This window comes from Phyllostomus hastatus, unplaced genomic scaffold, assembly GCF_019186645.2.
Source record: "Phyllostomus hastatus isolate PE091 unplaced genomic scaffold, TTU_PhHast_1.1 phas_contig_495, whole genome shotgun sequence".
NCBI lineage: Eukaryota > Metazoa > Chordata > Mammalia > Chiroptera > Phyllostomidae > Phyllostomus > Phyllostomus hastatus.
This window is the reverse complement of record NW_025333895.1, coordinates 3,229,880-3,257,841: the sequence shown is the minus strand read 5'-3', so window position 1 is coordinate 3,257,841 and position 27,962 is coordinate 3,229,880. Positions and strand designations below refer to the sequence as shown.

The 27,962-nt window shown below is 58.1% G+C and overlaps 1 protein-coding gene across 2 annotated transcripts in view; it reads right to left on the bottom strand.

Moving 5' to 3' along the window:
- LMX1B (LIM homeobox transcription factor 1 beta) overlaps window positions 1-11,269 on the bottom strand; it is a 76,175-nt gene extending 64,906 nt beyond the window's left edge. For both annotated transcript variants that reach the window (XM_045846371.1, XM_045846373.1), the window contains exons 1-2: window positions 11,131-11,269; window positions 10,141-10,327 (exon numbers count right to left, since the gene is read on the bottom strand). In XM_045846371.1, coding sequence (XP_045702327.1) covers window positions 10,141-10,327; window positions 11,131-11,269 — 326 coding nt within the window. The remainder of the gene's footprint in view (window positions 1-10,140; window positions 10,328-11,130) is intronic.
- Window positions 11,270-27,962: the final 16,693 nt, after the last annotated feature.

Genomic DNA, 27,962 nt, shown 5'->3' with positions numbered 1-27,962 from the left:
CAGCTGGTCTGCGCGGCCTGGGCGCAGCGGGAAATGCCTGCAAACTGCGGGACAAGGGTAGCGAAAGCGGCGTGGTGGCGAGAATAAAGGCACCACCACCCAGCGGAGAAGCGGGGTTTCCTGAGGTGGGGGAGTTTGGGGAGGGGGCAGAACAAAGGAATTCCCCCTCAGAAGAAACGGGCTGAGTGAGCAGCTGGAATGGTCAACCCCCAGGAGACTCTCGGGAGGGCTACCAGCACAGAAACACTGGTCCCAGCGACCCAACGAAATCCGCCCAGCGGAAGACCCCAGCCTGGCATCTCCACGGGGCCTCTGAATGTCTGTCCGTTCTGCTTTACTGGGGATGGGGGTGTGCACCCCCAGGGCTACCTTTCCTGGGAGGAGGGAACAGAGCGGCCCTGCCCTCCATCAGTGGACACACACGCACAAAATTCCCGCAACCAGTGTCTGTTCTCGGGGCTGCTGCCCCCATTTTCCAGAAGCTGACAACTGAGGCCCCTGTAAAGCAACCCCCTCTCCCACCCCCTACCGCAACGCTTGACCGGCGAAGGAGACCCAGGCGCTCAGGAAGGACAGGCTGGGGTGGGGGGGTGACAGGACTGGGGGCCCCCCTCCTCCTGCCCTCGGAAGGGGTGGAGGGGACACGGTTGTAAGGTGCTCGCCTTCTTTTCTCTGCTTGACATGAATAAGGGGATTAGGACGGCAAGTTTCCGTCGTTCACGCCGCTGGACAAAGGGCCCCGCGGCTCGAGCGGCGCAGCCTGTGATTAAACGACAGAGCCCTGTCACTCAGCACCGTCCTAGGTACTTGTGTTCGTGACATAATCTTATTAGAAGATAAAACCGGCGAAATCCTTTTCATAATGAAAAGTTACATTTAATGGCTGAACTCAGCCCCCCCCACCCGGCCCCGACCCTGCCCGCCTCCCGCGTTGCTGTTGGATATAGCTCGCCTGTGATTGGCATTTAAAGCGCCAAGTCCGGGAGAAAAACGGGGTTTAGGGTTTTTGTAATCCCCCTAAACTGTCTTTGTTCGAAATCTCCACAGATACAAGTCTGTTAAGAGTAAATATTTGTGGATTGATACAACCACATTTCCCCCCTGCAAACCAAATCTGAAAAAAATTCCACCCTCCAGCCGCGCAGAGGCTGGGCGCGGGAGGTGGGGGCTGGGGTCGCCCAGCCTTCGCTGCGAGAGCTCGGCTTTCCGGGCGCCCGGCCGCCTCCGGGCGCGCAGGGACTTTGCACATTTCTCAGGCGGGAAAAAGGTCTTAGACTCTTTTTTCAATTTTCTGTTCCCTCGATAAACAACCCTCCCAAACTTGCTGCTTTGGGGCCTGCCCCAGGGGGTCGGCGGGAGGGCTTGGGGAGGGGCAACGATTTTGCTTCATTCCCAATGAAAATGCGAACTCTCTCCGCCAGCCTCGCTCCCTTCCAGCGGGTCCAAGTGGCTCCCAGGGGACGGGCATCTGCGGAGCCGCGGGAGGCCCCGTCCGGCAGAGGGCCCCGAGTCCAGCCCAAGAGAGCACCCGGGCCCGCCCAGGGCCCCTGAACCGCGAAGGAGCACGAAGGCTGTCGCAGGGCCCCAGGCTCCCAGCTCCAGCCCAGCCCGTCCTGGGATCGAGTTCCTTCATAAATCAGCGGCTGGGTGAAAGGGCTGCGCTTTAGAAAGGGCAGGACCGTGTGCGCGTATTAGAGCGCGCGGTTCCCAAATCCGGGCTAAACCCCTGGTGACACCGAAATTCATCAACCGCTGCTGGCGCTGCTGGCGCCCGTGGCTCGGCCCGAGCAGCCCGGGAGCCAAAGAGCCGGTGCACCGCGCTGCCCCAGGCGGGGAAAGGGAGAACGAGGGGCGGGACCCCCTCCTCGAGGTGGGCCTGGAAGAGGGCGCGGATGGAGACGGCAGTTCCCGCCCGTGTGCCGCGCCTCAAGGAAGCTCTCCCACAGAGAGAGCGGCAGTTATTCTAACCTTTTCCCTTTTCTAGCAAAGGCTGGCCCTACAGGGCATTCTGATGAAGAGGGCAATGACCCTCCCAACCCTAGGGCGCTTATCGCCCTACACCTTCCAAGGTGGGCGCTCCAGGGAGAATCCCAACTCTCCGGGGTGGGAATCTGGGCCTTTGGGAAGGTCAGAACGGGATTTAGGGACGCCATCCGCCTTGGGATTTCGCCCAGCCTGGGAGAAAATCTGCTACAGAATAACTCTGGACCTGGGGGAAGCTCCTTAACCCCTTCAGCCTCAGTTTCCTCGCCTCTGCAGGGAGCTAGAGCAACAGAGGCCAATACACAGCCGCAGGCGCGCACGCGAGAACAATTGCATTTCCTCCTACAGGCACCCCTGTGACCCGCCCTTCTGGGGCCAGCAAGGCTCTGCTCCCGAGAGTTTGCATCTGCGCTGGCCTGTTGGGGAAAAGGAGACCTAGTGCCTCAGGAGCACTGGGGGTCCCTCCATAGGCTGCTGCCTGCCTGCCTCCAGGGACCAGCTTGGGACAGCTTGCCCTGCCCCATTCCCTGTTCCAGGGCACATTTCAAAACACAGGCCCCAGACCTGGTTGGGGAGCAGGCGGGCAGGCGAGGCCCCTCGTGGAGGCCTGTTCTGGAGGCTACATTCTCTGGGCCGCCCACGCAAAGCAGACAATGCATTCCTGCCAAGCAGGGCGTCTCCGGCTCACTTTCCTGGCAGGCAGGCAGGCAGGAAACATATATTGACCGAATGCCCAATGCAGGCTGGCACCTTTGCATTTGTTTCCCTTTATCCTCAGAGAATCATCAGCCCTATTTCACAGAGGAGAAGACTGAGGCTCCAGAAGAGGCCTTAGCCTGTGTCGCAGGAGCCAGCGCCATTCCCGTCCCAGATCTGTCCTTGCAATCTTGCTCTTTCCTTTGAGAAAATGTGCCCCGCGGAGGGGGACCTCCATTTGGAGGAGGGAGGTGGCCCCGGAGCACCTCGGTCCTCTCCATCTCCACAGGCTCCGCACTCCGGGCCTGGGCGGGCTCCCACACACCCCGGCCGCTCAGTAACTATGGCAATCCATTTGGTCACATGACAAGTCACTGAGTCCCCGTGGAGAGCAGGAGGCAGGAGAAAGGGGAACGGCAGTCACACCCAGCCCCGGCTTGTCCCGGCCCAGCGCTGCTGCTCCTCCTCTCCCATCACCGCTGCTGCTGCAGCGCTCCATAGAGGCGTCTGGAGGGTGGGGGGTGGGGCGGCGGGGGGGGGGGCAGCTGCCGGCAGGCGGCCCTGTGTTCTTGCATGCTCACTCTGCTTTCTGCTTCTGGCCAGCAGCTCGGTGGGCTCCTCACTCCCGCCAGCCCCGGTGGGCACCTCTGTTGCTCTGGGCAGCCCTCAGAATCCGCCTAGGCTGGCGGTCACCTCGCAGTTCCCGGGGAAACCTCTCGCAGCACCAGCAGGCCAGGAAGCAAACATCTTTGTTTCTTCTGGAACCAGACTCCAGGATCCGGGTTTTTCCTTCAGCGACACTTCCCCCAGTTCGCCAAGTGCAGGGCCAGCCAGGTGCTCTGCCAGTGGCCGGCACTCTGGGTCCAGGCCTATCTGAGCCAGGGCCCCCCCGGTGGAGACAAAGCCCTCCCCCACCCCTAATGTCCAAGAACATCCTCTGAACCCCTACACTCCCCCTCACCCCCCTCAGGGCCCCAGGGGCCACCAGGCAGGTCCAGCAGCTGCCAGTCAAGAAGCTGAACAGAAATGGATAGAACACTGCCCCGGGAATAACAAAGGAAGGGCCCGTGCAGAAATTTATTTGTACTGATCAGGAGAAGCAAAGGTACAGGGCAGCGAGGAAGTGCTGTCAGCCAGGCCTGAAACCCAAGAAAGTTGCCATTCCGAGCACAGTGGCCCCTTATGCCGCCCCACTCCCCCACGCAGCGGTAGTTAAAGCAAACACAGGCCCTTCACTGCCCCGTCAGTTACACCTTCCCCCCAAAACTACACAAACTTTGAAAGATTTTTCGGACAGAAGATGGATGCTTCAGGAGACTCGAGGTCAAGGCCAGGCTGTTTAAAGTAGATTATTAACAAATAAACATTTACTACAAAAAAAAAGGGGGGGAGAAAACCCTATAGGCCACCGGGGAACCAAATCATGTTGCTTTTGGCTTCAAATGACAGGAGACATTTATGACATGAATGGAGAGCACCAGCCGGCCGATGAAATGGCAAACGTCTGCCACTCTGCTTCCTCTGCCTTGTGAATCAACTTTTTCAAGTACGGGTTTCAGCCCGGCCCTCCCCTCCCCACCACCGCCTCCCCACTCCTGACTGCAGTGGCAAAAATACATATATATGTATATATGTATACAATTGGTTTTGCTCCTTGCTGCCATCAGTACAGAACCTAGGGGGTGGAGAGGGCTGGGTCAGCCAGACAGCCTAGGGCCTAGGGTCCTCTTGCACCCCCAACTGACCGGCAGCCTGCCCAGGCTCCTTGGATGAACGGACCATCCCCTCTCTTCCTCCCTCCCCTGAAGCTGAGGCCTGACTGTGGTGGCCAACACATTGGAAGTTATAACTCCTGCCGTTGAGAGTATCCTCCATTCCTCAGCCTAACTAATGCCAAAGTGGGACGGGTCCCCCCCTCCCTTTTTTGTTTTAAAAACCTCTGGGCCACAGGACAGAGGAAGAAGTGCTCTGGGGAGGCTCTACCAGCCCACGGTGGACCAAAAAACCTCCCTGGGCTGGAGGAGCCTTCTGACCGCTTGGCCTGGTGACCTTTTAAACCTCATCTCCTTTCTGAGAAACACACAGGTCCCTGGACCTCTCCCCCAGATGCCCCCTCTTCTGAATTCCCCCCTCAGCCTCCCAGATGTTGGTTGAGCTTTATTTTCAGTCACTTGAATCACAAAAGCAATAAGCACAAACAGTCGTCCAAATGTGAAATGATAATATTGAGAATGCTTTTCCAAACGAGACCCTGCAGATGCTAATTGTTCCCCGTGGAAAGGTGTTTGCTCTGTCTGGTCCAACACCCGCCCACCTCGGCTCCCAGGGAGAAGTAGGCCAGCATCACGTCGAGCCCCACGCCACTGTCTGCCCTTCCTGATGATGCACAGCTGGCGCTGCACGTCACCCCTACGGTCAGAAGCTGTCCTGCCTCTCTGGACCCCAGGGAACATAGAGACACTCCCTGAAGCCCCGCCAGGTGCCCCGTGTCTTCCTCACCACTCCCTGGGCAGTGACATCAACACCCCCAGCTTGCTGATGGAGAACCCAGGGCTCAGAGACGGGCAGCCACCTGGCTAGGGTTGCACAGCTGCTGAGTGCTGGGGCTGGGATGTGAACCCAGGTCGGCCTCGGAGTCTAAAGCTCTCTTCATCACTGAGGGAGGCAGGACCCTCACAGTGTCCCAAGCAAAGGGAATGGTTTTCCCAGCAGTGCCCAGGGCGCCCCATCTTCCCTGCATTGAGAGGCGCCCAGCGAGCCCCACATTCCAGCTGCACCTCTCTCTGAAGCGGAGCCCACGGCAGTCCCGTGCGTGTCCTCAAAGACGAGGCACTCCTCGCCACACTGAAGGTGGTACCGGTAATAGCAATAATTTCCAGGCAACAAGATGCCAGGTCCTCTGGGCCACATCATCTCGAATCCTTATAAGAATACTTTCCCCTAGGTGGGCATGTCCCCATTTGACAGAAGAGGCTCAGGTAGGTGCCAGGGCTGTGTGGTCCTTACCCTGGCTCTGCCAGGCAGGGAGGGAGGAAGCCCAGGGCCACTAATCACATACCCCAGAGGAGATCCTCACAACCTGCTTCCCCCACTGGAGAAAAAAGCCGGCAAACAAATTAGGCTACTCCAGCCCAGGGCCTGGGGAATACAGGGTGAGCCAGGAGTCAGCTGTGAATAATGCCTCCGTTCAGCAGACGACTGCAGCCGCAGGAAGGCCTTTGCGTACCCTTCTGCCCGCAGCCAAGGTGCTGAGGTTCAACGGAGAGGTGCCCTCCCGCGGGCCAGAGGGTCCCCAGGCTCGGACTGGCAGAGTGCGCCCTTCAGCCCTCAGATCCCCGGGGAGGGCACTACGGAGGCCTTTTTCATAAGGCAACGCGATGTCCCTTCCTTCCAAAGAGATCCATTTCTTCGGACAGGCCCTCACCCCAGGCTGGGGGCAGGGGTGTCCACAGCCCTGAGTGAGTCGGATGAGGACTATGCCAGCTGGGGTACCCACCGGCGGAGGGGGTCCTGCTGGTAACTGGCACCCCGCAGGAAGGCCTATGGGAGGCCTCCCGAGCTGGGAGACGCAGCACCCAGAAAAGACGGGGCGACTCCGCTCTTCCTCTGCACCACACCCGGGCTCCGCCGCTGCGGGTGCTCCGAGGGGAGGTGAGCCTCCCAGGAAGGCCTTTCCCGGGGTAAACACTTCCGAGGAAAGGAATGTGCTGGGAAGCGCGGGGTTGGGCCACTGGAGCTCCGTGCAGCCAGCTGGGGTAAATTAAAAAAAGAAAAAAAAAATCACCCCGGACTCGGACGGCTTTTTTTGTGAAACTCAATCAAAGCCTCGTCGCTGCCCCCCCCTCCTGCCGAGGTGGGCGCACCCTACCTGGGCAGGCGAGCCCGAGGGGATCCTCGCAGGCTCAGCTGGGCCCTGCTACTGCGGCGGAGAGGCGAGGGCGCCCGCGCGGGCCCCGCTGGCGGAAGGGCGCCGCCAGCCCGGGCTGGGTGCGCGGCCCCGGCGGGAGCCCCGCGTCTCTCCGCGCACGCAGGCCCCCGCTCGCACACCGCGGAGTCTCGGTCGCCAGACCTCGGGGCTGTCTTACAAGCGATCAGACTCCATTTTGTGACAGATTTTTGGACTCTCCCGCCAACCCTCCCCCCTTCCGGAGCCTCCTCCAGGAATTCGCCACCTCCTCAGGATACAAACCCTTTCCAGACAAGCGACAGACGGCAAGAAAAGAGTTACATAATTCTGTTTGGCCGAACCGCCAAGAAAAAAAACTGGGGGACGGTATGTTGTCATTTTTCCATGTGTACTCCGGTGGAGGAAGGAGAGGGGTGCTCGCGATTTCGCGTTTGGAGGCCGCATCTCCTCCCGGTTTCTAGCCCGGTTTTCTGCCCGAAGAGCTCCGGCTGCCGAGGGGCCAGAGCCTCGGGCACAGAACAATCCGATGCTTCTGGGTTTTTCCTTAGAAGGAGGCCCCCCCTCAAAAAAAAACACGTAGGAGAAAAAGGAGACTTTCGAGTTATGTGTGAAAATGCCAAATGCCGTTCCCCCTCCCCCCGTTCTTTTCGGCGGTGCAGGGCGTGCTGTGGATGTTTATCAAATGCTATTAAATTCGTCCGAATGTCAATTAATTACCCCCGTGGTGCGTAAAATAAATGCTACACTTCTAGGTGTCCAGGATCTTTGAAAACAAATCCAAGTGGAGAAAGGGAGCTTAATAAAAACAGCCACCTCTTCCTAAGAACCAAATCCCGCTGCTCCTCGCGGGGAGGACACGTTTTCCAAAAGTTACGGTGGTGGGGGGGGGTTGTTAATTTCCCAATACCGCTGACGCACAGACAAGACAAAATCGAGAAGGCACGTTTCTGTGCCCACTTGCCTGGATTCTCGTCTGAAAGCATTTACGCACAGATGCAATAAATATGCCTCTGCGAACCTCAAAGAAAAAAAAATAAATCGTGAAATATATTTGTATTGTGCAAAGAACACTGCTTTCCTGTGAGCCCCTGCTTGCCTGGCTGCACCAACTGCCCCTGAGAGACGCTGGAGCGAGACCTGCCCCGGGAATTTGTGCCCAGGACTGTCTTGCTAGCAGCCCCTCCTGGGCTCCCAACCAGCCCGCCCAGTGCAGGTAGCTAATTGGCGGTACTGGAAGAGAGAGGAGGTCAGGGCGGAGGGTGCACCATGAGGGCGGTGAAGGATGCCCACGCCCCGAGGCTGCAGCCCTGCAGGACACACGCTGCTCGGGACCTGGGATTCGCCCTCCTCCAAAATTCACTCGCAAGCTCACCCCTACTGCCCTGAAGAAGAAAGCTCTTGGGAGCCTTTTTTCCTTTTTAAAACAAATATACTTTTGACAAAGCGATCGCAAATGTTTAATTGTTTTGTAAAATGAGGGGGTGGGTCCCTCAGCTCTAAGGGGTAACATCCAGTGCAGATTTTGTGATTTTACAGTTCCATGCTCTGAAGAAGCAGGGGTATCATCCTCTCCTTGTTTTAAAAAGCAGCTCTAGCAACGACTGGGGCGGAGGTGAGGGCTGGGGTGGGGGCAGAACCTGCAGACTGGGACGAGAGGTTGGAAGGAGCAGTGCCAACGTGCACAACAATTTCAGAAACCCGCACAAATGACCCGGAGGCCCATTTCCAGTTTCCTGGGCCTCCTGTCCCCACGTGTTGAGTCGACCAGGCTGGTGGCTGAGCTGAGTGGGAAGTGGCACTGCCAGGGCCCCACTCAGGTTGGGCAGGCACAGCAATGAGGGCTGCAGGACGGCGGGACGTGGGTGGGCTGCACGCCGCTGAGCCCAGCTGAGGGGCTGCTCCCAGGCCGGCCCAAAGCTGCCGACCACGCTTGCCCCAAACCACTTTCCTCATTTCATTTGTGCGTCCCTACGCCTGCCTGTGGCGGAGCTGACTGGCAGCCTCTTCTCCTGGAACTAGAACCCCATCAGCCCAGGGCACAAGGCAAAAGTGATCAACGGCAGTGTGCCTAACCCGGGGCGCTCCAGACAGAGGGGGAGGCCTCCGCTGGGCTCCCGGACCAGTGAAAGAGCTGACTCTGGGAACCTGAGCCCAGCTCCTGCCCGCAGAGCCCCCAGCCGGCAAGATGAGCGAGGCACAAAAACAGCTCCTGCTAGGCCCCCAGACCAGGGCAGCCCAGCCCGATTAGGCCCTAGTGTGGAGCTCAGCTAGAGCCTTCCAGAGTAGAACCTGATGCCCTCCTGAGGGCTCTGGCCTCAGCCAAGCAGCGGAGGAGCACGCCAGCTGCTCCGATTCCCAGCAGGGCCTGGATTTAGAGAGTCGCTGGGTAGAGCAGGTAAGCTGCTCCGACCACCAGACACTGGCAGCCCAGCCTTTTCCCAGCGGCTTGGGCACACACAGTCCCCTCTGAGCGCCCAACCACCTGAGCAGCCTACCCACCCTGCAGTTCCATCTGAAAGAGTTTTCCAGGCCTCACTAGAAAGTTGTCACAGGCACCCACTTGCCTTCACAATGTTGCCCTAGGGATCCTCACGTTCCTCTTTTGGCTGTTGCACCTCTCTGCCTCCTTCTCAATCATGCTGCCAGGCACAAACCCAGACTGGGGGGTGGAAAAAGGCGCATCTACTAATATCTGCCCCAAGCCCCTTACCAGGCAAATTCACAGTCTCAGCTAAAAGCAAAAGTCAGCGGGTAGAACTCAGCCCACAGCCTGTGGCCTCAACCCTGAGGCTTGAGCTACACCAGGGCGGAGCAGGCCACCCCTCCCCAACACACACACTTTGCAAAACAGAAAGCCTGCTGGGGATGGCTGATCCAGTCAGTTCCCCACCCCCAAGGGGAGCCCCAGATTGTGGTTTGCCACTTCTTGAGGTCCTCTTCCTAGACAGCTTCTCCAGCCAAAGAAAATTGTAAGTACAGAATTCCCGCATGGAACGGTTTGGGGAGGATGGACATCCTTTTCTCTCCATCAGGGACTAAAATTGCAGTAGGGCGCCTAGCAGCAAAGGGGCATGGGGGGCTGCTCAGGCAGTTCAGCACCCCTGCTCTCCGCCTCCTTGCTCCAGGAGCCCCAAGCCCCCACAAACCCAGCCTTTGGGCATGGAGAAGCACACCACCAGGGTCTGACTCCCTAAAGCACTACCTTCGTTTGGAAATCAATTCTTGGTCCCCAATTCAGGCCTCCCAGGACAGCGGCATCCATCCCCCAGTCGGCCCAGGGCCTTGTCCCGTACCCCAACTCGGAGGCCCTGCGAAAGTTTTCCGGACAAAGGGCAGCAACTAGGAGCTGCCGGAGGCTCGCGGCCACCCCATTAGTGTCGTCCGGGCTGGGATGGTTCGCTCCTGCCCGAGACGCGCAGCCCGCGGAGCCCTCGGCGTGGACTGGCCCAGCGGCGCACAGAGCCGGCTGCAAGGCGGCCGTGGGCCCGGCCTGGCAGGGGCGGCCAGGCTGGAGCGCAGGGCGGCGGGGAAGGAGGAGGACTAGAGGCGCTTACTGTTGGTAGTCTTGTTTGCAGTAGAGTTTCCGATCCCGGAAGTAGCAGCTGGTGGTGAGGGCTTGCTGACACGCCGCGCACTGCAAACACTCCTCGTGCCAGGACGACTCGTTGACTCGCATCAGGAAGCGGTCGGAGATGGGCCGCTGGCAGCCCTCGCAGACGGCGGGATGCGGGCAGTCGGAGCCTGCAGCGCACAGGGCGAGAGCCGAGCCGTCAGCGCCCACAAGCCCGGCCAACGAGTCCCGGCCGCCCGGTGCCCGCAGCCCCGGCTCCAAGGGCGAGGGCAGCCCTGGAGCAATACCCGCCGCACCAAGGGCCGGGCAGCCTCAGCTAGTTCGTCCTAGTCCGCGGACTCCGGCGCCGAGAAGCCGCCTGGGCTCGGCGCTGTGCTCTCCCCTTCTCCGGAGATCCAGCGCTTGGTATTTAATACGTAAGAGAACGGGTACGGCGCGGGGTAGCTGGCTGGGACCGAGACAGGCGAGGTGAGGCTGGGGCGCTCGCTGGCTGACACGCCCCACAGTGGCATACGTGGTCTTCTGTCCTCGACCTCCCCAAAATCTGTGATTTGGGTGACTCGGGGGACATTTTTCTTTTAGAAGCTCCCCCTCCCCAAGTGACCTGGCACTACTCCCAAGCTTGCCCAGGTGACTGCTGGGGTCCTCAGTCGCCCCTGCAACCCGCCTCCTACCTCCCGCCCATAGAGGCATCTCTAGATCCGAGGCCGGATGAAGATGCGGGGGTGGAGGCTGGAGCTGTCCTGTCTTTCCTCCTCCTAGGTGATATCCCCACATCCCTCTGTCCCCACAGGATGGCTGTCCAGCTTGTTACCCCTCTGGTGATCACTCCTTAAGTTTTTTGTGTCCCCGCACATCCCCATGTCCTGCAAACCACTTCCTTTATCAGTTGGTCTAGACGCCTGCTTCCACCTCGGGACAAGGCCCCTGTCCCCTGATCGTGGTCACTCGGGTGTCCCGACCCCGCACTCACCCAGCAGCACCCCCAGAGTGGCGGGTCCGGGGCGCAGGGCGTGTTCCTCCATCTTGATGCCGTCCAACATCTTGGCGCAGTCCGTCTGCCCGCGAGGGAAGCACCTCTCCAGCGACTCGGGACCTGTTGCTATATCCATGGGACGCGGGGCGCGCTGCGGGCCCCGCCAGCCAGGGTGCTCGCCTGGCCGCCCGCCGGCCCGCTCGCGGCCGCCGCCGCCGCGGCCGCGGCGCGGGGAAAACGCGGGCCCCGCGGGGTTGGGGCTGCGGCTGGGGCCGCCGGTTGCCCCCGGCGAGCGTGCAGCGGCGACGCGCTGGACCCGAGTCCCGGCGTCGTGCTGGCGGGCCGGGGCGGCTGCAGTCCGCGCCGCGCTCTCCCGGGCACTCGCACCCACGCGCGCCGGCTCCTCTGTCACCTGCTTGTCAGCCCCGGAGCCGGGTTGCGGCGGCGGCGGCAGACGGAGCCGCGGGGAGGAGACGGCGGCGGCGGTGGCTGCGGCGGCGGCGGGCGGGGGAGGGGGCGGGGGTGCAGGGGCGGCCCCGCGGGCTGCGGGGGGGGCGCGGGCGGCGCAGCGGGGTCCCGGGCGGGGCGCAGCGGGCCGCGGGGCTCCCGGCGCGCTCCCCGCGCTACTCCAGTGCCATGGTGCGCCCGAGGAGCCGCTCGGTTTAGAGCTGGGGCTGGCGGCGGAGGGATACTCCGGCCGGGAGCCGCCTCACCCCTCCTCAAACTTCCTGACATTTGAACTCATTGGAGCGCCTCGTATCCCTGCGCCGGGATGAGCCGGCGGCTCCACGTCAAATAGTGCCGTCGCCGCCCCCCCTCCCTGCAGGAGGGCTCCCCGCGCCCCCAGCTTGCGCCCCTCGCGGCGCCTGGCTCAGGGCACCGGCTCGGGAGGCCCGGCCAGGACGAACGCCCTGTTGGCCCCTCTCAGAAGTTTGGGTTGCCTTGCAAACAAATCCTTCTGCCCCACCCCCTTGAAAAATTGATTTGGGAGTTGGGGAATGAAGGCTTTCTTTTTTCTTTCTTGCCTTCTTTATTATTAATATTTTGTAAAGCTTCATTGCTGAGAGGAGTGGCCCCGAACGCGGCCAGACTGCGCGGACCGCGGGGAGCGCAGCGGTTGCACCAGGGGACGGCGCCAGCCGGGGACCCAGACTGTCCTGTCGGCCGAGGTAGGTCGCGCCGGGCTGAGCTGGCGTCCCCGGGCCGCGGCGCCGTCTCGGGGCGGGTTTGGTCCTCTGAGAGAGCTGACTACCGGGCCCGATGGACGTGGACCTGCAGGAGGGGACAGCTGCTGACCCAGGACGGGCCAAAGGGGGGCCCTAGCCCATGGAGAGGGGGTGGGCCCCGGAATCGGGGTGCGGGGTCCGGGAAGCATTCAGACAGGGCAGAGATTGGGTGGAGAAGTGGGCGAACGTCGTGCAGGGGCCCCAGGATCAAAAACAGGGGACACTGGACAGGGGAGGAAGGTGAGGCCGGGTTCACGCGACGGGAAGTTTAGAGGACGATTAGGTCTGGGCAAGGGGGTCCCTGGGAACGGGTGGGGGCAATGGACGGGAACCTGGCCTCGAAGGAGGCGGAGTGAGGAACAAGGGCAGGGGCTGTTAGCTCCAGGTCGGGGCAGAAAGTCGGGGACGACGTGCATTCAGCCGCTGGAAGGAAACCGGATTGGACGCTAGATTAGGCGACCTTTGGCGGTTGAGGGACCCGGCTAGGGGTCCGTGGGCCGCGCCCGGCAGGGACAGCGCCACGAGAGGCTGGGCGAAGTGGGCCTCTGCACCGGGGAGCAGAAGGTCGGCAAGACCCAGCGGCCGATCCGGGAGCTCTCGAGGCCTGACACCTACCGGGCCTGGCACCCGCGCTGGCCGCTCGGGCCGCCGCGTCGGACTGCAGCGCACAGCGCCCGCACCGGCTTCCTTCATCTTCGGCTTCTGGGGCCCCACGGAGGCGAGGCTCGCTGGCTAGCAGGGGGGAAGCCACCTTGGGGCAGGCGCGGGCTAAGCCCGAGGGCTGTGGTGGGGCGGTCCCGGCTTTGCCGGAGGAGCGGGGCAGCGGCGCGAAGCCGGGCGGGGGCGGAGGGCACGGGAGGCGGGTCCCCTGACCCCGCTGGAGGCGAGAGGGCGGATCGGATTTGGAGCCTGCGGGAGGCTTGGTCAGAAGTGGCCCCCTGTGCCGTGGGGCCCCGCGGAGGGGCCAGGCTTTGTGGAGGATTAGGGACTCCCGCCCCACCCCAGCACCCGCGTGTGTGTCTGTGTGCGCCTGTGCTTGTCGACCGTCTGGCTTCGGAGGCTCTGGCGCGCGGGTACACCCGGGTTTCCGTGCACATAATACAGTATTTCTGCGTCCCCAGACTTCCTGGGCACCGAATGTGTGACCCTGAGTCTGGTTTCCCTGCGTCCTCTTATGTGTGTTTGCGTGTGAATCCGAGGGTCCTTGGTCCTTCCGTGCCTCTGTTTCTTCCGTGGTTTTGGAGGTCTTTGTGTGTATCCCGTGTCTGTGTCACTGTGCGGGCATGTTTGCCTTTGTGCGTTGTCTCTCAGCCTCTGTATTGTGTCTGGGAGCCTTTTCTGTATCTGGGTCATCTCGTTGCTTTTGTATGTGTGGGTCTCTGAGTTTCTGAATGATTCTGTGTGCTCGGGTGTCTCAGAGTTTGGGGGGGGGTGGTTTGGGGTGTGTGTGTGTGTGTTTCTCTCAGCCTCCGTGTGTTTCTCGGTTTCTTTGGGTCTATTTGGGTCTATATCCAAGACAGTGGATGAGTGGGTGTGGAGTTTTTCTCATACGGTCAGTCCTTGATCCTCGGTCCTCGCAAACACCAGGCCTCGGTCTACCGAGGTTGGGCCAGGGCTGCCTTCTCCTGGTATCTGGGGCGGGGGGCCGGCCCCTGCCAGGAGAAGCGGGCTGCTGGGCCTCGCAGAGCCGGGCGCAGGGCTGTCGGACCGATCGGGCATATTCTGCCCTCTGCTGGTAGCACTACGTCCTTGCAGCTGCTGTCGGGTGAGGAGGTGAGAGGGTCCTGGTTCCAGGTCCGGACCCTTGTCTTCTTCAGAGCGCACTTGGAAATCCTCTCCCACCACAGTCCCTGCAGACCCACCCGGGACCCCGGACTCCCAGTGCAGCGTCCCATCCTCCTCCCCCATCGCTCACTAACCCCTTTCCCTGTGCCCGGCCTCTTCCTCTCCACACCTCTTCTCCCTTTCGGCGGAATGGGGGCCTCTTACACTTCTCTGACCCTCGGCCACGCGTCAAGAGCCGAGTCGGGGCAGCCGGCCGTGTACAGGTCGCATCCCCGGGGCCACCGGCTGGCTGGCGCTCTGCGCTGGGGGTCGTGCCGGCTGCCCCGTCGGGTGTGGGTGGCTGGTGTATCCTGGGGCACACAGAATTTTGGCAGGTCACTTCGCACCCTTGCCGGCGTCACAGTCAACACCACCAGAGCAGCCGCCGGGAGGGCCAGGGGTGGCGCTCAGAGACTCCCCGCAGCTGCCGAGGTGCGCGCCGGCTGAGTCCGGCCAGGGCTGCCCTCCCTTGTCCGGGAGGCGAGCTGCTTAGTGCAGAAATCCGGAGTTCCCTCTCTCTGTCCTTTCTGCTCACTACCCATTCGTCCACCCCCACTTCGGGTCACCCTGTAGGTCCTGATCCTTGCCATTTGTCCCTACTCCCCGCGTCGCTCGTTCCCCAGCCGAGTCTGCGGTCCCGGATCCTTCGCACACAGCCGCGCAGGGGCCCGGTCGCCCTTTATCACAATCGCAACTCCTGCGCCTCCGGACTTCCTCCCCTGCTGAAGATGTGACCAACTGGGTGCTAGAACCGGGGCCTAGGTCCGGAGTTGGATACAACCCGTGGGAGCGAGGCCTTGCTTTTCCCCACAGCAGCCAGGGGCAGCCGGTACCCACCACTGGCCTGAGCGGCGCGGGACCCACGATGCCGCGCCCTGACCCTGGCGGATAGGGGGTTCCTTCCGGCTCGGACTTCAGCGGCAGAAAAAGCTTCAGCTTTTCTTCACCTAAGGGAAGACCTGTTCGGCCGTGCGGGACCGCTTGGGAAGAAGCAAAACCAGAGAGACAAGCTCCAGGGCGGGCGTCTGGGCTCCCGGGATCCGGTGGATGCCCCATCTTCACTGAGACCTCCCCAGTCCTCCTTGCTCCTTTTCTCAGGGCCTTGCAGCCCTCCCCACATGCCAGAGGGACCAGCGTCCTGTGCTCCACAGCCCCCTCCCTGCATGGGGCTGGTGCACGCTCCACCCCCACCAATGCTTTCTGCCCAGAGCCTAGCGCCAGCGTCCCCTCTTGGTTTACAATCCTAGCTGGAGGCTAGATCCTGGGCCAGGATGGAGTGGAGGGTGCTGCCCCGCCAGTTCGGTGGGGAACGAAGGTGCAGATGATGAGCCGCATGGGTCCACAATTCCATTCTGCGCAAGAGCCACTCAGATTCAGGAGGGCCAGCCAGACTGGACCCAGACTGCTCCGAACCATGGCCTGGGTTGGGAATTGCTCTTCCAGGGAGGCAGCCCCAGGTCCGGAGACCTGGGAGTGCTGGAGGTGGAGCTGGGTGGCCCTGGGAGAGGTGCCCACGCTCCCCTCCTCAGACCCAGGGGTGCTTGGCCCCAGCACATGTGGTCAAAGGCTCAGGCCCCTTCTCAGCAAAGAGATGGCCGTGTGTAATGAGTAACCCTGTCCCCTCCCCACAGCCCAGGGTGGAGTGTCTGCGTTGGCCTTGTGCTCTCGGGGAGCTCAGAGACCCTGAGTTGGGAGGAGGTCCAGAGGCGTGAGTGGAGAGAGGTCCAAGCTGAGGTCCCTGTGACTCAGGGCTGGGGCAGGCGCTCTCCCCTCTGGGCTTTTCTAGGCTGGTGGCAGGGGCCAGGATTTTAGGCAGAGCTGGCTGGTGAGGCACCGTGTGGGTGACTGTGACGGAGGCTGTGTGCAACGTGCAGCGCCGCCCGGTTCCTCTGCTCTCTGCAGCTCAGCCCCGCCCGCCACCAGCCGGTGGGGTCTCTGGCCACAGACCCATGACTTGTCAGCACAAGGTCTGGGTCATTAGTCATGAGATTCCTCCCTGGTGGGTCAGGAGACCGGATCCCTTAGATCCAAACAGTGCAGCCAGCTCCGGGGTGGTGCTCAGGGAGGGACAGCGCCCTAGGTAGGTGGCCCAGGGCTAGGGTCTTCCTCTGGCCAGCCAGGGCTCAGGAGCGGTCAGGAGCAGGTCCCTGAAAGTCACCCAGGTCTGGCTCAGGATCCAGCTGTGGGACCTCAGGGAAGTCCTGCTCTCTCTTTGCACCCCAGCTGCCTCATCTCCACAGTGGGCACAAGGGTAGCATTTATCCTACAAGGTTGTGTGTGTGTGTGTGTACGGGGGGGGGGAATGTAAGTGCTCACCAAAGTGCCTGGCACATAGTGGGCCTCTAAAAATATTTGGCAAATAATTGAATGAAAGAGAGTCCCCAGGACTTGGGGAAACCGCAGCTCTCCTCCAACCAGAGCCCAAGGGGAAGCAGACCACTCTGAGCGTGGCCGTCTATCTTCCTTCAGGCCACGTGAGGTTCAGATCCCAGCCGCTGCGGGCTGGGCCCGGGAGACTGCCCCCCTCCCCAGGCGGTGCCCAGTCTTCCTGCACAGATAACCTGTGGGACCCCAGGCCAGGGCTGCCCAAGCCGGACCCTGGGTAGGGAGCAGAATCAGGGGTGCAGCACATTGCATCAAAACCAGCTGTGTGGGACTCTCATGGCGCCGTTTATATATACGTGTATATTTTTAAAGGGCACTTTCCTCCAGAATTTTTGCATTTCTTACCAAATGGAGGCGCTGGGTTGTTTCAACAGCCCATGTACAACCAGGGGCTTCCCTGGCAGAGGACTTGCTCCAGAACAAAGAGACGGCCGGGGACGATATTTGGACTCATAAAAGCCCCATTAGGGGACCGAGAATAACTCACAGAAAGACATTTTATATGAATTGAACACAAATTCACAAAAGCAAGAAAGTTCGCCGGCCTTCCTCGGGAGGGTCCAGGCCAGGAGAGGGGGGCTGGCCGGGTGTGACGCCGGCTAGCGCCTGTCTATTTGATCTTTATCTTCAATCCACTTCAAAACGCTGGGGATCCGCGGAGCTGGAGGTTCGCCCCTTCCTGTAATTATTTGGTGTCTAGTAAAGTTTTTATGAGTGTCTGTGCAAATAAATGCATCTGATGTGCGTTTGTTTTGGCTGGTGCCGCTTTATACAGGAGGCGTGTGCGCCTTCTGTGGGCCCCCAGCAAGAAAAGAATGAGAGTGAAAATAAAAATAAAACCAGGGTATCCAGACCAGGCAGAGGGGCGGACCCGGGCAGCCTCCCTGTGGACCCCCACCCCTCTGACTGGGGCTCATGGGCTCGTGGGCGGGGGGTGGAGCTGCACGCTTGCCTGTTGGGCTTGCACCCGTGGGGCTTGCTGCGTGGAGCTGTGGGCTGGGAGGCAGGCTCTGTGAGTTCCAGATTCTAGGAAGGCTTTTCGGCTGCCTTTTGATGACCGTCCTCTGGGTATTCTTGGGGAAGTGAAATCAATCGCAGAGAAGGGTGAGGTTTTGGGGTGGCCCTTCACCGCTGCGGTGTCAGGGTCGGCCTGTTCTCCAGAACTGGAGCTCAGAAGTACGTGGCTCCCGGCCCTCTCTGGGCGGGATGGGTGTTCCTCCTGTGCGGCTCGGGAAGCAGGGGTGTTCTGCAAGGGTGAAGAGCATGGCCAGGGTGTCGGCAGCCGGGAGCACCCAGGCCCCTGTCTCGGGGGTCCGACTGGCACCTGGGATGCCACCAGCAGGACTGTTTGGTTCGGCCCGTGCTGGCTGTCTCTCTTCCCGGCACTACAGTCCGGACTTATTTGTTCTAAAGTGATTTTAGTATTTCTATTGACATCTATTGTGCATACAGAGAAGTGCACAGACGTAAAATTACACCCAGGCCCCCAACACCCAGACCACGAGAGAGTTTCCGGCTCCCCGGAATCTCTCCTCCTGCCCCCCGGAATCCCTCCTCCTGCCCCCCCAGCCACTAACTGCCCAGCCTTCCTCGTGGAGAACACGGCCCTGGTTCCTGTCACCACACACAAGTTTTGTCTGTTTCCGAATTTTATAGAAATGGAGTCATACAATACATATTCCTTACCACGCTTTATTCATGAGATTTTTACATGAAAATATGGAATTTTTTCTTCTGAATGATCATAGGCCTGCTCTTAGACCCTCATCCAACTGGGTATTGGTAATCCGGGGCTGGATTGTGCCGACCCCCGCCCCCCACAATTTACCCCAACACCCCCGCCCTAGGCCAGCCATCTGCCCTCTGCAGTTAGCCAGAGGCATCTGTGTCGGTAACTCCTGTTGTAAACTTGTGCCTCTGCCCCGTCTTCAGTCCCTCCCCGAGAGGAATCACCGTCTGTACACTCGGGGAAGCACTTCCAGAATCTTCTCTCATCCCAGTCCCTCCATCTGCCTCCAGTGTATCCTCGAGGTAGACATCACGAGACTCGTTAGCAGGTGAAGAAATCAGCACCTCCGAGAGGTGAGGTGACTTACCCGGGGTCACACAGCATCGTAAGTGTCAGATCCTGGATTTGAACCTAGATCAGACAGACTCCAGGCCCCGGGCTCTCGTCATTTCCACACGTGGCTTCCTCAGGGATCCAGGCCAAGGCGTGAACAACTCCTCTCCCGCCGTCTTCTAGCAGAGAGGACGCTGGCCTTTTTCCAAAGGAAAGGCTGGAAACAAAACCCAAAGCCGAGAGCAGGGCAGGGACGGTTCCCAGGCCCCGGCAGCCTGACCTAGGGCGAGGCTGGTCTGAGATGAGCTGGTCTGGACCTGCGCGGCTCCCCGGATACGCCAGGGGAGGGCGGCACACACCCTCCACTGAGGCTCCACCACACGCGTGCAGGCGCCCCTACCTGTCATTCCTGAGTGCTGGCAATGTGCCTCCGAGGGAGGTGTTACCATTCAGCCCCACTTTGCAGCCGAGAAAACTGAGGTTCGGATAGGTCAGATGTTCTGTCGCAGACCACAGCTGGGTGAGCGGCCACGCTGAGTTTTGAGTGCATTCAGCGTGACTTCAGTGCCACGTTGGCCCCTGCTTCTCCTTGGCTCGCCCTCTTGCCTGAGCCGCCTGCGCCCTCCTGGTAGGACAGAGGTGCCGCCAGGTGCTTCCTCTTGGCTACTTACTGATCAATCCTGGAGGTGGCCGGTATAGTCTGGGGGGCTCGGTTTCAGGAGCCACATGGTGGTTCTCAGGGCTTTGGTTTCTCCATCTGGAAAATGGGGATGGTATTACTTCTCTGTGGGGGTTCAACTAGATCTGTGGGCTTTTGAATCTCGAAGTGGTTGTGGCCTGTGAGAGGGGGCTTGTGAGAGGAGGCGTGAGAATCACTGGATGTGCAAAGGTCCTGAGGCAGGAAAGACCTTGATCCGTAGGAAGCACGGATGGCTAGGTCAGAGCAAGGGCCTGGCCACAGGTGTGGGAAGGCACCTGACCACAGGGCATTGTGGGACTAGATGAGGAGTGTGGACTGGAACCTGAGGGCAGCGGGGGCCCATGGGAGTGTTTGAACAGTGTAGGGCCACACTCCAGTCTGTTCATTAGGAAGATCTCCCTGGCTGTGGGGAGGGGTGAGACCAGAGGCAGGAGGCCAAGTGACCAGGCCGTGGGGTTTCAATGTCCCTTTTGTATGGCGGGAGGCTGGGCGGTCCGCAAAGCAGGCCTTATCCTCTAATTTCCCAGAGAGGTTGTGTTTCCAGATTCAGGGTTTCATGTTACACAGAGTTATTCTTTCTGGAATGTGTCCCCCGAGCAACCCCGCTCGACCCTCTTGGAAGAAGGAGCTCTTCTGAATGCAAGATGCACATTTATGCAAAAAGAGAGAGCACCCTGGTTCTGGGACTTGGCAGTGTCTGTCCCCGCAACAGCCCCGCAGCCCACAGGTGGAGCACACTCTGGAGTTGGGACAGGCTGCAAACAGCAACAGTGACAATGATAGTAATGGGGATAGTGATTACCCTTTATCGGTGACTCACTCTGCCGGGCCCTTTGTGAAGCCGCTGATGTCTGCGACCTCGTGGAACCCTGCAACATGCCCGAGGAGTAGCTGGTATTGATTCCCGCTGCACAGCGGAAGAAGGCGAGGAGGCTCAGAGGGGGATGCCCTGGTTCACAGTTTTGGAGTGGCAGAGTGTGGCCACCGGCGGGTGCCAGGCAGCCTCAGAAGGGTGGCGAGCTGGCGTGCCGGAGCTCCGTGGGATCCAGATGGCCCTGCGCCTGCTCCCAGCACGCAGGACAGCCAGAGAATGCCATGCCTGCATCCCCACTCCCACCTCCGCTCCGGCCGGCACAGTCTGCCCTGCAGAGTCCGTCTCCCTGGAAGAACCGGGTAACTCAGACTCTTCCAAGCCCAGGAAAAGCCTCCAAGTCTAGCATTCTCCCAGCGGCCTCCCAGGCCTCCTGGCCTGCGTCCAGCCCCAGCCTCGTCCCTGCCTGCTTCCCGGTTGCTGTCTCTGGGTTGGCCTTCTTTCAGCTTCTCCAAGAGCTCACTCTCTCTCTTGCCAGCAGGCTCTGAACAGGCGGTTCCCGCTGGGTTGTGGGGAAGGTGTTCCCCACCCGCTCTTTCTGGCTTACTCCTGTTCGTCCTGTCTGTCTCCTTGGAAGTGTCACCGCCTCCCAGAAGCCTTCCTTGACCTCCCTGATCGGCTCGGGTTTGCCTCCTACGGGATGCGTATCTTCAGCCACACGTGCCCCTCCCTCGTGGTGAGACGGCATCATCTGTCTCCCTGCCCACCCTGCTGCTGCGTGCCGTCCCTGCGGAGAGCACCCCGCAGTGCCAAGGCCAGGGAAGGGGTCCTGCGAGGCGGGGAGGGGAAGTGAGACATGGTCCACGCTGCGCGGGCTCCGTGGTTCAGAACACGCCTCTGCCACGTAGAACTGCTGAGGACTCAGGCGAGACGTGGCTGCCCCCGCGTGAGTCTGACTGCCGTACCGAGGGATCGCCCCCCCCCGCCACCCCCCACCCCCCGTTCTCCTTCTCCCAGGAGCACTGACGCCGGGAGAGGAGAGAACGCTTGGACTCACGGCCCGCGCTGGAGGAGACGCAACTGAAGATGGGCCTGCTAGGTCCTCGGGGAGGGTGGAGTGGTCTGGGGAAACTGAGGCAGCAGGGTTTTGGGGAGGGGGAGGAGCTCTGAGGCTTGGCGGTGGCGATGGGGAGTGGGTCAGGAGAGGAGAGGCTGTTCTCAGGAGATGGTTTTGTTTTTCCCCAGAGATTTTATTTTATTTTTATTAATATTAAATTTTTCTTTTCAATTACAGTGTATATTCAACATTATTTTGTTTTAGTTTCAGGTCTGATATATGCCCTCGGTCAAGGAAAACAAAAGAAAAAACAAATGGAGGGGACTGCGTCACACTGAAAAGTTTTCGCACAGCAAAGGAAACCACCCACACAATGAAAAGAGGACCCACTGATTGGGGGAAAGGATTCGCCAGTGACACACTTCCCAAGGGGTTAATATCAACAGTGTATAAAGAACTCATACAACTCAACACCAAAAAACCCCCAAACAATCCAGTTTAGAAATGGGCAAAGGACCTAAACAGACACTTCTCTAGGGATTCTTTAAAATTTTTTTTCTTTTATTGGTTCTGGGGAGGGGGAGGGAGAAAGAAAGGGAGAGTAATATTAACATGAGAGAGAAACATGAATCGTCGGTTGCCTCTCGCACGCGCTCAGCCTGGAGACCAGGCCTGCAACCCAGGCAGGTGCCCTGACTGGGAATCGAACCCACAACCTTTTGGTGTGCAGGACGACACTCAGCCCACCGAGCCACACTGGTCTCAGCTCTCTGGGGACTGTTGATGGCATTCATAGAGGCAGCGTGTGGGGGCGTGATGACGGTCTCACACGTTGCAAGGGGACAAGACCCTGTGGCCTGGTCTCTGTCATAAGCATGCAGTGGTGACTGTCAGGAGTCCACCCTTGAGGCCTCAAGCCCTTGTCCCCGCTCCTGGAGCAGAGGCTCTGCAGCAGGGAGCTCACGGTGGGGGCACCCAGAGGGTGACAGCCTGAGGGGCCTCTGCAAAAGGAGCACTCTTTCCAAGGTGTTGGGATGTAGGAAGAATGAAAAAAATTGTTTCTAGTCATTTCTTTGAGCAGCTCATTACTTTTTAATAAAAGAATATTAAAAAGCACGCACACACACGTGAGCCTTTTAGACCCTAAATGCTCTCTGCATTGGGGCCGCGTCCATCGGGGAGGGGGGCAGGTCTTGTGGGCATCCTGGGGCCCAGAACTCTGGGTTCTAGGTTGCGTGGGAGCCTGACACAGTCCAGGGCCATCGGACAGGTCCCAGGAGAGCCAGCGGTGGTGGGGAGGGGTGGCAGGGATGGCGGTGGTGGGAGGTGATCCCGGGCATGCCCTGCACACCTGAGAAGGCTGGGAAGCATCCTTGCATTTTCCCAAAGAGAAGATCCCCCCAAGTGTTTCCGGCCAATGTGACCATATAAACGGAAGATGATGACACCGCCCCAGTGCCTCCTGCAAATACTAAGCTTATGAGTCGGGTATGACCCATCCAATTACAATCACAGTTGGATTGTAATTTTGGATGTTGGTGACAGTCCCCCGAAACATGGGTGGAAAAGAGAGAATAGGCACAAATACTGATATTTCTTGCCGTTTCTGAGGTGGTTTAATTTCAGCCTCTTCACTCGCATGTCTTCCTTCTTCATTGTTATGTTGAAATGTGATGAAATGACATGGCATAGAATTTGCCGTCTCAGCCGTGTTCCACTGGACGTCCCGTGGCATCACGTGCATTCGCGGTGTTGCGTGGGCACCGGCCCCGTCCATGCCCAGAATGCTTTTCTTCATGCGGAACTGAGGCCCTGCCCCCATTCAGGAGCCGCTCCCCATCCTTTCTGCACCCCAGGCCCTGGGAGCCGTCGTGTTACTTTCTCTATGAATTCGATCCTCGGGGGACCTCGTGCCGGGGGAATCGCACACGGTTGTCCGTTTGCGAGTGGCTTATTTCCCCTAACGTCCCCATGTTGTAGAAGGTGTCAGAAACGCCTTCTTTTTTTAAGACTGGATAACGTCCCACAGCATGGCTGCTGCACATTTTGTGTATCCATCCACCGGTCCCTGGGCACGAGCCGCCTCCACCCCTCAGCTATCGGGAGTCACGAACTCCGCTGTGGACACGCGTATGCAAACCGCTCATCAGACTTCTGCCTTCGCTTCTTTGGGGTGTATATCCAGAAGCAGAATTGCTGGATTGTATGGCAATTCCACTTGGATTGTCTGATGACCGCCCTACTGTCTTCCCCCCAGAGGCACGCCATGGTACATTCCCACCAAGAGTGCGCAAGGGTTCCAATTTCCCTATGTCGTCTGTGTTTTTTTATTGTTGTTGCTAGTCGTATCCCAGTGGGTGTGAGGTAGTAGTTCATGGTGTTTTTATTTGAATTTCCCTAGCGAATAGCGATGTTGAGCATCTTTTCACGTGGTCATGGGTCACTTGTGTATCTTCTTTGAGGGAATGTCCATTCACATCTACGTCTGCCCGAGTGCAGTGTTTCTGTTGTTGGGTTGCGGGAGGTCTTTGCATATTCCGGGCATCGACTCCTTCCCAGACACGTGGTTTTCTGATATTCCCTCCCTTGCGGTGGGTTGCCTTCTCACTCTGCTCGTGGGCCCTTCGATGCCCAGAAGCCTTGGATTCAGAAAGCCAGTTGACCTGGGTTTGCTTTTGTGGCCTGTGCTTCCCTTGCCTTTTTGAATGTGTCCTTGGTCACTCCGGAGCCACCTTTCAGGACGGCCAGTCTCATCTCCCAGAGCACTCATCTTCACGTCTCTCTCCACTGTTTGGCGGGGGGCGGCGCACGTAGGGTGCTGTCATGACCCCCAGCCACAGGCACCTATTTGCCAAACATGACACCTCGAGGTTAGACTTACTCCTCTCGTACAAATCCACAGCCTGCACAGCTTCTCCGCTGTGTCATGAAGCTTACCGTGGGGTCGTCTCGCAGCAATATTTAACCCCTGCTGGTGCGAGGGTGCCCTCCCAGGAGAAATTCTTTTTTTTTTTTTTAAAGGTATTAGCCTTTTGATCATTCTTTTCTTTTTTAAGACTTTATTTATTTATTTTTAGAGAGGGAAGGGAGGGAGATAGAGAGAGAAACATCAATGTGCAGTTGCTGGGGGTCATGGCCCGCAACCCAGGCATGTGCCCTGACTGGGAATCGAACCTGGAACACTTTGGCTCACAGCCTGCGCTCAATCCACTGAGCTACGCCAGCCAGGTGAGAAATTCTAAAACTATGCAAAATTACTTTCTCTCTTGCAGCCCATTTGTCAGGTTGCTGGGATTAAACATCCAAAACAAACACCAGCTGAGGCCATTTCAGGCTAATGCATCTTCCCCAAATGACATTCTGTTGTTCAAAATGAAATATTTGAGAAAGTGTCTCCTCACACAGCATGCTCTGTAAAGAGGCAAATATAAGGAATCTTTTTTGAGGGGGGAAAGCCCTACTTTATATTCTGGCTAAATAACAAAAGTAGCAGAAATAAACTGATTCCTGGGCACCATTCCAGCCTGGTACTCGGCTCAGAGCTTCCCGCCGCCACACAGGGTCCACCCCACGGCCCTGCGAGGAGGACACTCCTACGGTCGCCCTCTGGGCTAGGAGCAACCAGCCAGGCCCAGGACCTGGAGAGGGGCCCACCGGGGATCAGGTGGGGTGGCTTTAAAACGCTCTTACCTCCCTCTGCAAAGGTGCCCACAGTGCTGGGGTCCAAACCCAGCTTCCTTCCCTCCGCCTGGCGGCTGATGGTCCTTCCCAGGGCGCAGGCCAATGAGGGGATAGGGCATCACCGGCGTCCCTCCTCACCCCTGCGGGTTGGAGCCGCCTCTCCAACAGGCACTCGAAAGAAGCATATTGGAAAGTTGGTCACTGCTACTCGGACCACATTTTATACAAAGAGGTGACAACATAAAAACAGCAGAGGCGTAAGAGAGCCTAGGCTGCCTCTGCCTTGGTTAGAAGAAGCCTTGGTTTTAATTTTTGGTAAGCCCTGTTTTATTACAGAAAATTTCAAATGTATACGACAGTGGAGACAATAGTGTACCCGTCACCCAGCGTCAGCAATGACAACTCACGCCCGCTTCCCCTAGCCCAGTGGATTGTTTTGAAGCAGATCCTGGACACTGTAACATTTCAACTATAACTATTTTGATATCTCTTTCTAAAAGACAAGGCAATTAAAAAAATAACAACAGCCACAATGCCATTGCCACACCGGGAGAAGTTATTACCATCCCACCTGTCTGGTCAGTGTTTACATATCCTTGATTGTCTCCTAAGTGGTGTTGGTACCTTATTAAAAAGTCCGTCCATGTCTCTCAGGTCTCTGTCTCTCCATCTCTCTGTCCCTCCTCTCCTTTCCACTCTTGCCATTTATTGTTGAAGGGACCTGCTTGTTCATCCCGCAGAGTTTCTCCTAGTCTGGGTCGGGCTGCTCAGACCCTTGTGGTCCTTTCTTTACCATGTTCCTCTGTCCTCTGTACTTCTGGTAACCAGATCTGACCTGGGGGCTCAATCAGATAGATTCAGCTTCAGTCTGGGGGCTCACACATCACAGGTGGTGCCGTGCCCTGGCATCCGGAGGCCTGCGATGTCTCGTGCTGTCTCTCTTTGTACAGTTAGCCATCACTGATGTCCATTGCCTAGACTCATTGTTTCATTAGGGACTGCAACATGATGCTATTCTAATTCTAGCCTCCTTCACTGATGAGCTGGAGTACTTGTACAAGGGAACTGACAGTTCAAGGTCATTTGATATAAGAAATACAGGCTGTACAAAGACTCGCTTCTTTAACAGTTCTCAGTAATGAGTGGTTTCCTAACATTCTTTTTCTTTCTTAAATTTTAGACAGAGGGGAAGGGAGGGAGAAAGAGAGGGAGAGAAATATCAATATGGGGTTGCCTCCCATAGAGACGCGCCCCCTCCTGGGGACAGGACCCACAACACCCAGGCATGTGCCCTGACTGGGAATCCAACCTGCAACCCTTTGGTTCCTAGGCCAGTGCTCAATCCACTGACCCACACCAGCCATGGCATTTCCTAATACTCTTGAAGTTAGTTTTTTAAAAAGATTTTATTTATTTATTTTTAGAGAAAAGGGAAGGGAGAATGGGAGGGAGAAAGAGAGGGAGAGAAACATCGATATACGAGAATCATCGACCAATTGCTTCTTGTTTGCACCCCAACGAGAGACCTGGCCTGCATCCCAGGCACATACCCGGCCTGGGAATCGAACTGGCAACCTTTCCCTATGTGGGATGATGCTCAACCAACTGAGCCACACCAGTCATGGCGAGGTTTTTTTTTTTAAGTGTCATTATGAGCACAGGGATTTAATATTATCTGACGTGTGTTTCAATCCCCGGACACTATTATTCTTACTGATGTTCAGATGATCCCATCTGGCCAGGGAGAACCTCTTTGGGTTGGCTGCCAAGGCCTTTTGACCCCGGTAGAACTTCAGTAACCTCCTTGCTTCTGGAATAGTGAGATGCCCCAGACGTGGCTGATACATCTTCTCCCCCCAAACTGGAGCCAGCCATTTACCCAAGGACCCCTGGCCTCTTTGAATGGGGAGTGGTAATTAGAGACCACAGCCAAGGTTTACGTGATGCTTATGGTTGTTGAGTGGGCTGTCGTTTCTGGGCATGTTTAGTGGACAGCGCTAGGGAATACATTTAAAAAATTTATCTATTTTTTTTTAACTTAGAAAACACACCCTGAGTCATAATTGCCCAAACTTGGAAGCAACCAACCTGTGCTTTACTAGGCGAGTCGATACACAGACTGCATTATAGCCACACGATGGACCGTCATTCGGTGGTAACGTAAAATGAGGCATCAAGGCATGAAAAGACAGAGAAACCTGAATGCATCTTGTTAAATGAAGGCCGCTGGTCTGAACAGGCTGCACACCGTGTGATTCCAACTCTGGGACCTCCTGGAAAAGGCAGACCTGTGGAGACAGTGAAAAGATCAGTGGCTGCCAGGAGTTGGGGCGGGGAAGGGATGAACAGGTGGGGCAGGGGCACGGTTAGGGAGGGCCGTGAGACTAGTCTGCACCACACTGGGATGTGCCTGTGTCCAAACCCACCGGATGTACACCACCAAGTGTGAAGCCTACGGAACACTATGGACTTCAGTTAATGACAATGTATCAGTCTTAGCTCATCCATCGTAACAGATGGATCTCTCACGAACGCAACAGGTTAATAATAGAGGAAACTAGGGGAAAGGGGCCAGCAGATGGGTATGTGGGAACTCTCTATACTCTGCTCATTTTTTCTATGGACCTAAAACCTCTCAAAAAAATTATACTACTTCATGGAAGAATATATCCCAAGTTCATATCGACACTTGTAACTGAAATTCAGGGCTACAGCACTTTTCCTGAAGCCTCATCCATCTGGATACCTGTACATTCTTTCTCCAGCTCTTTGCGTCCCCTCCCCCCAGTTCCCAGGGGAGGATACGCTTGTTCGCTGAGTCCCACTTCCACGTGACGTTCTCAGATAAGAGTACTAATACCACCACCAATATAATGATCGGTTTTTTCTTTTGCAGTTTATTCCTTTATCAGTCTTTTGCTTTGTCCTTGGGGGACATCTCACCAGGGAGAGCTGGTCACAATCCCTGCACTCCAGTCACTGGGAGTCATTCCACACCATTTGGTCATCACCATGACGCCCCACGTTAGCTTGGTGTTTGTCGGCTTTGCTTTCTGAGGTTTGGAATTTCTCTCTGGAACATT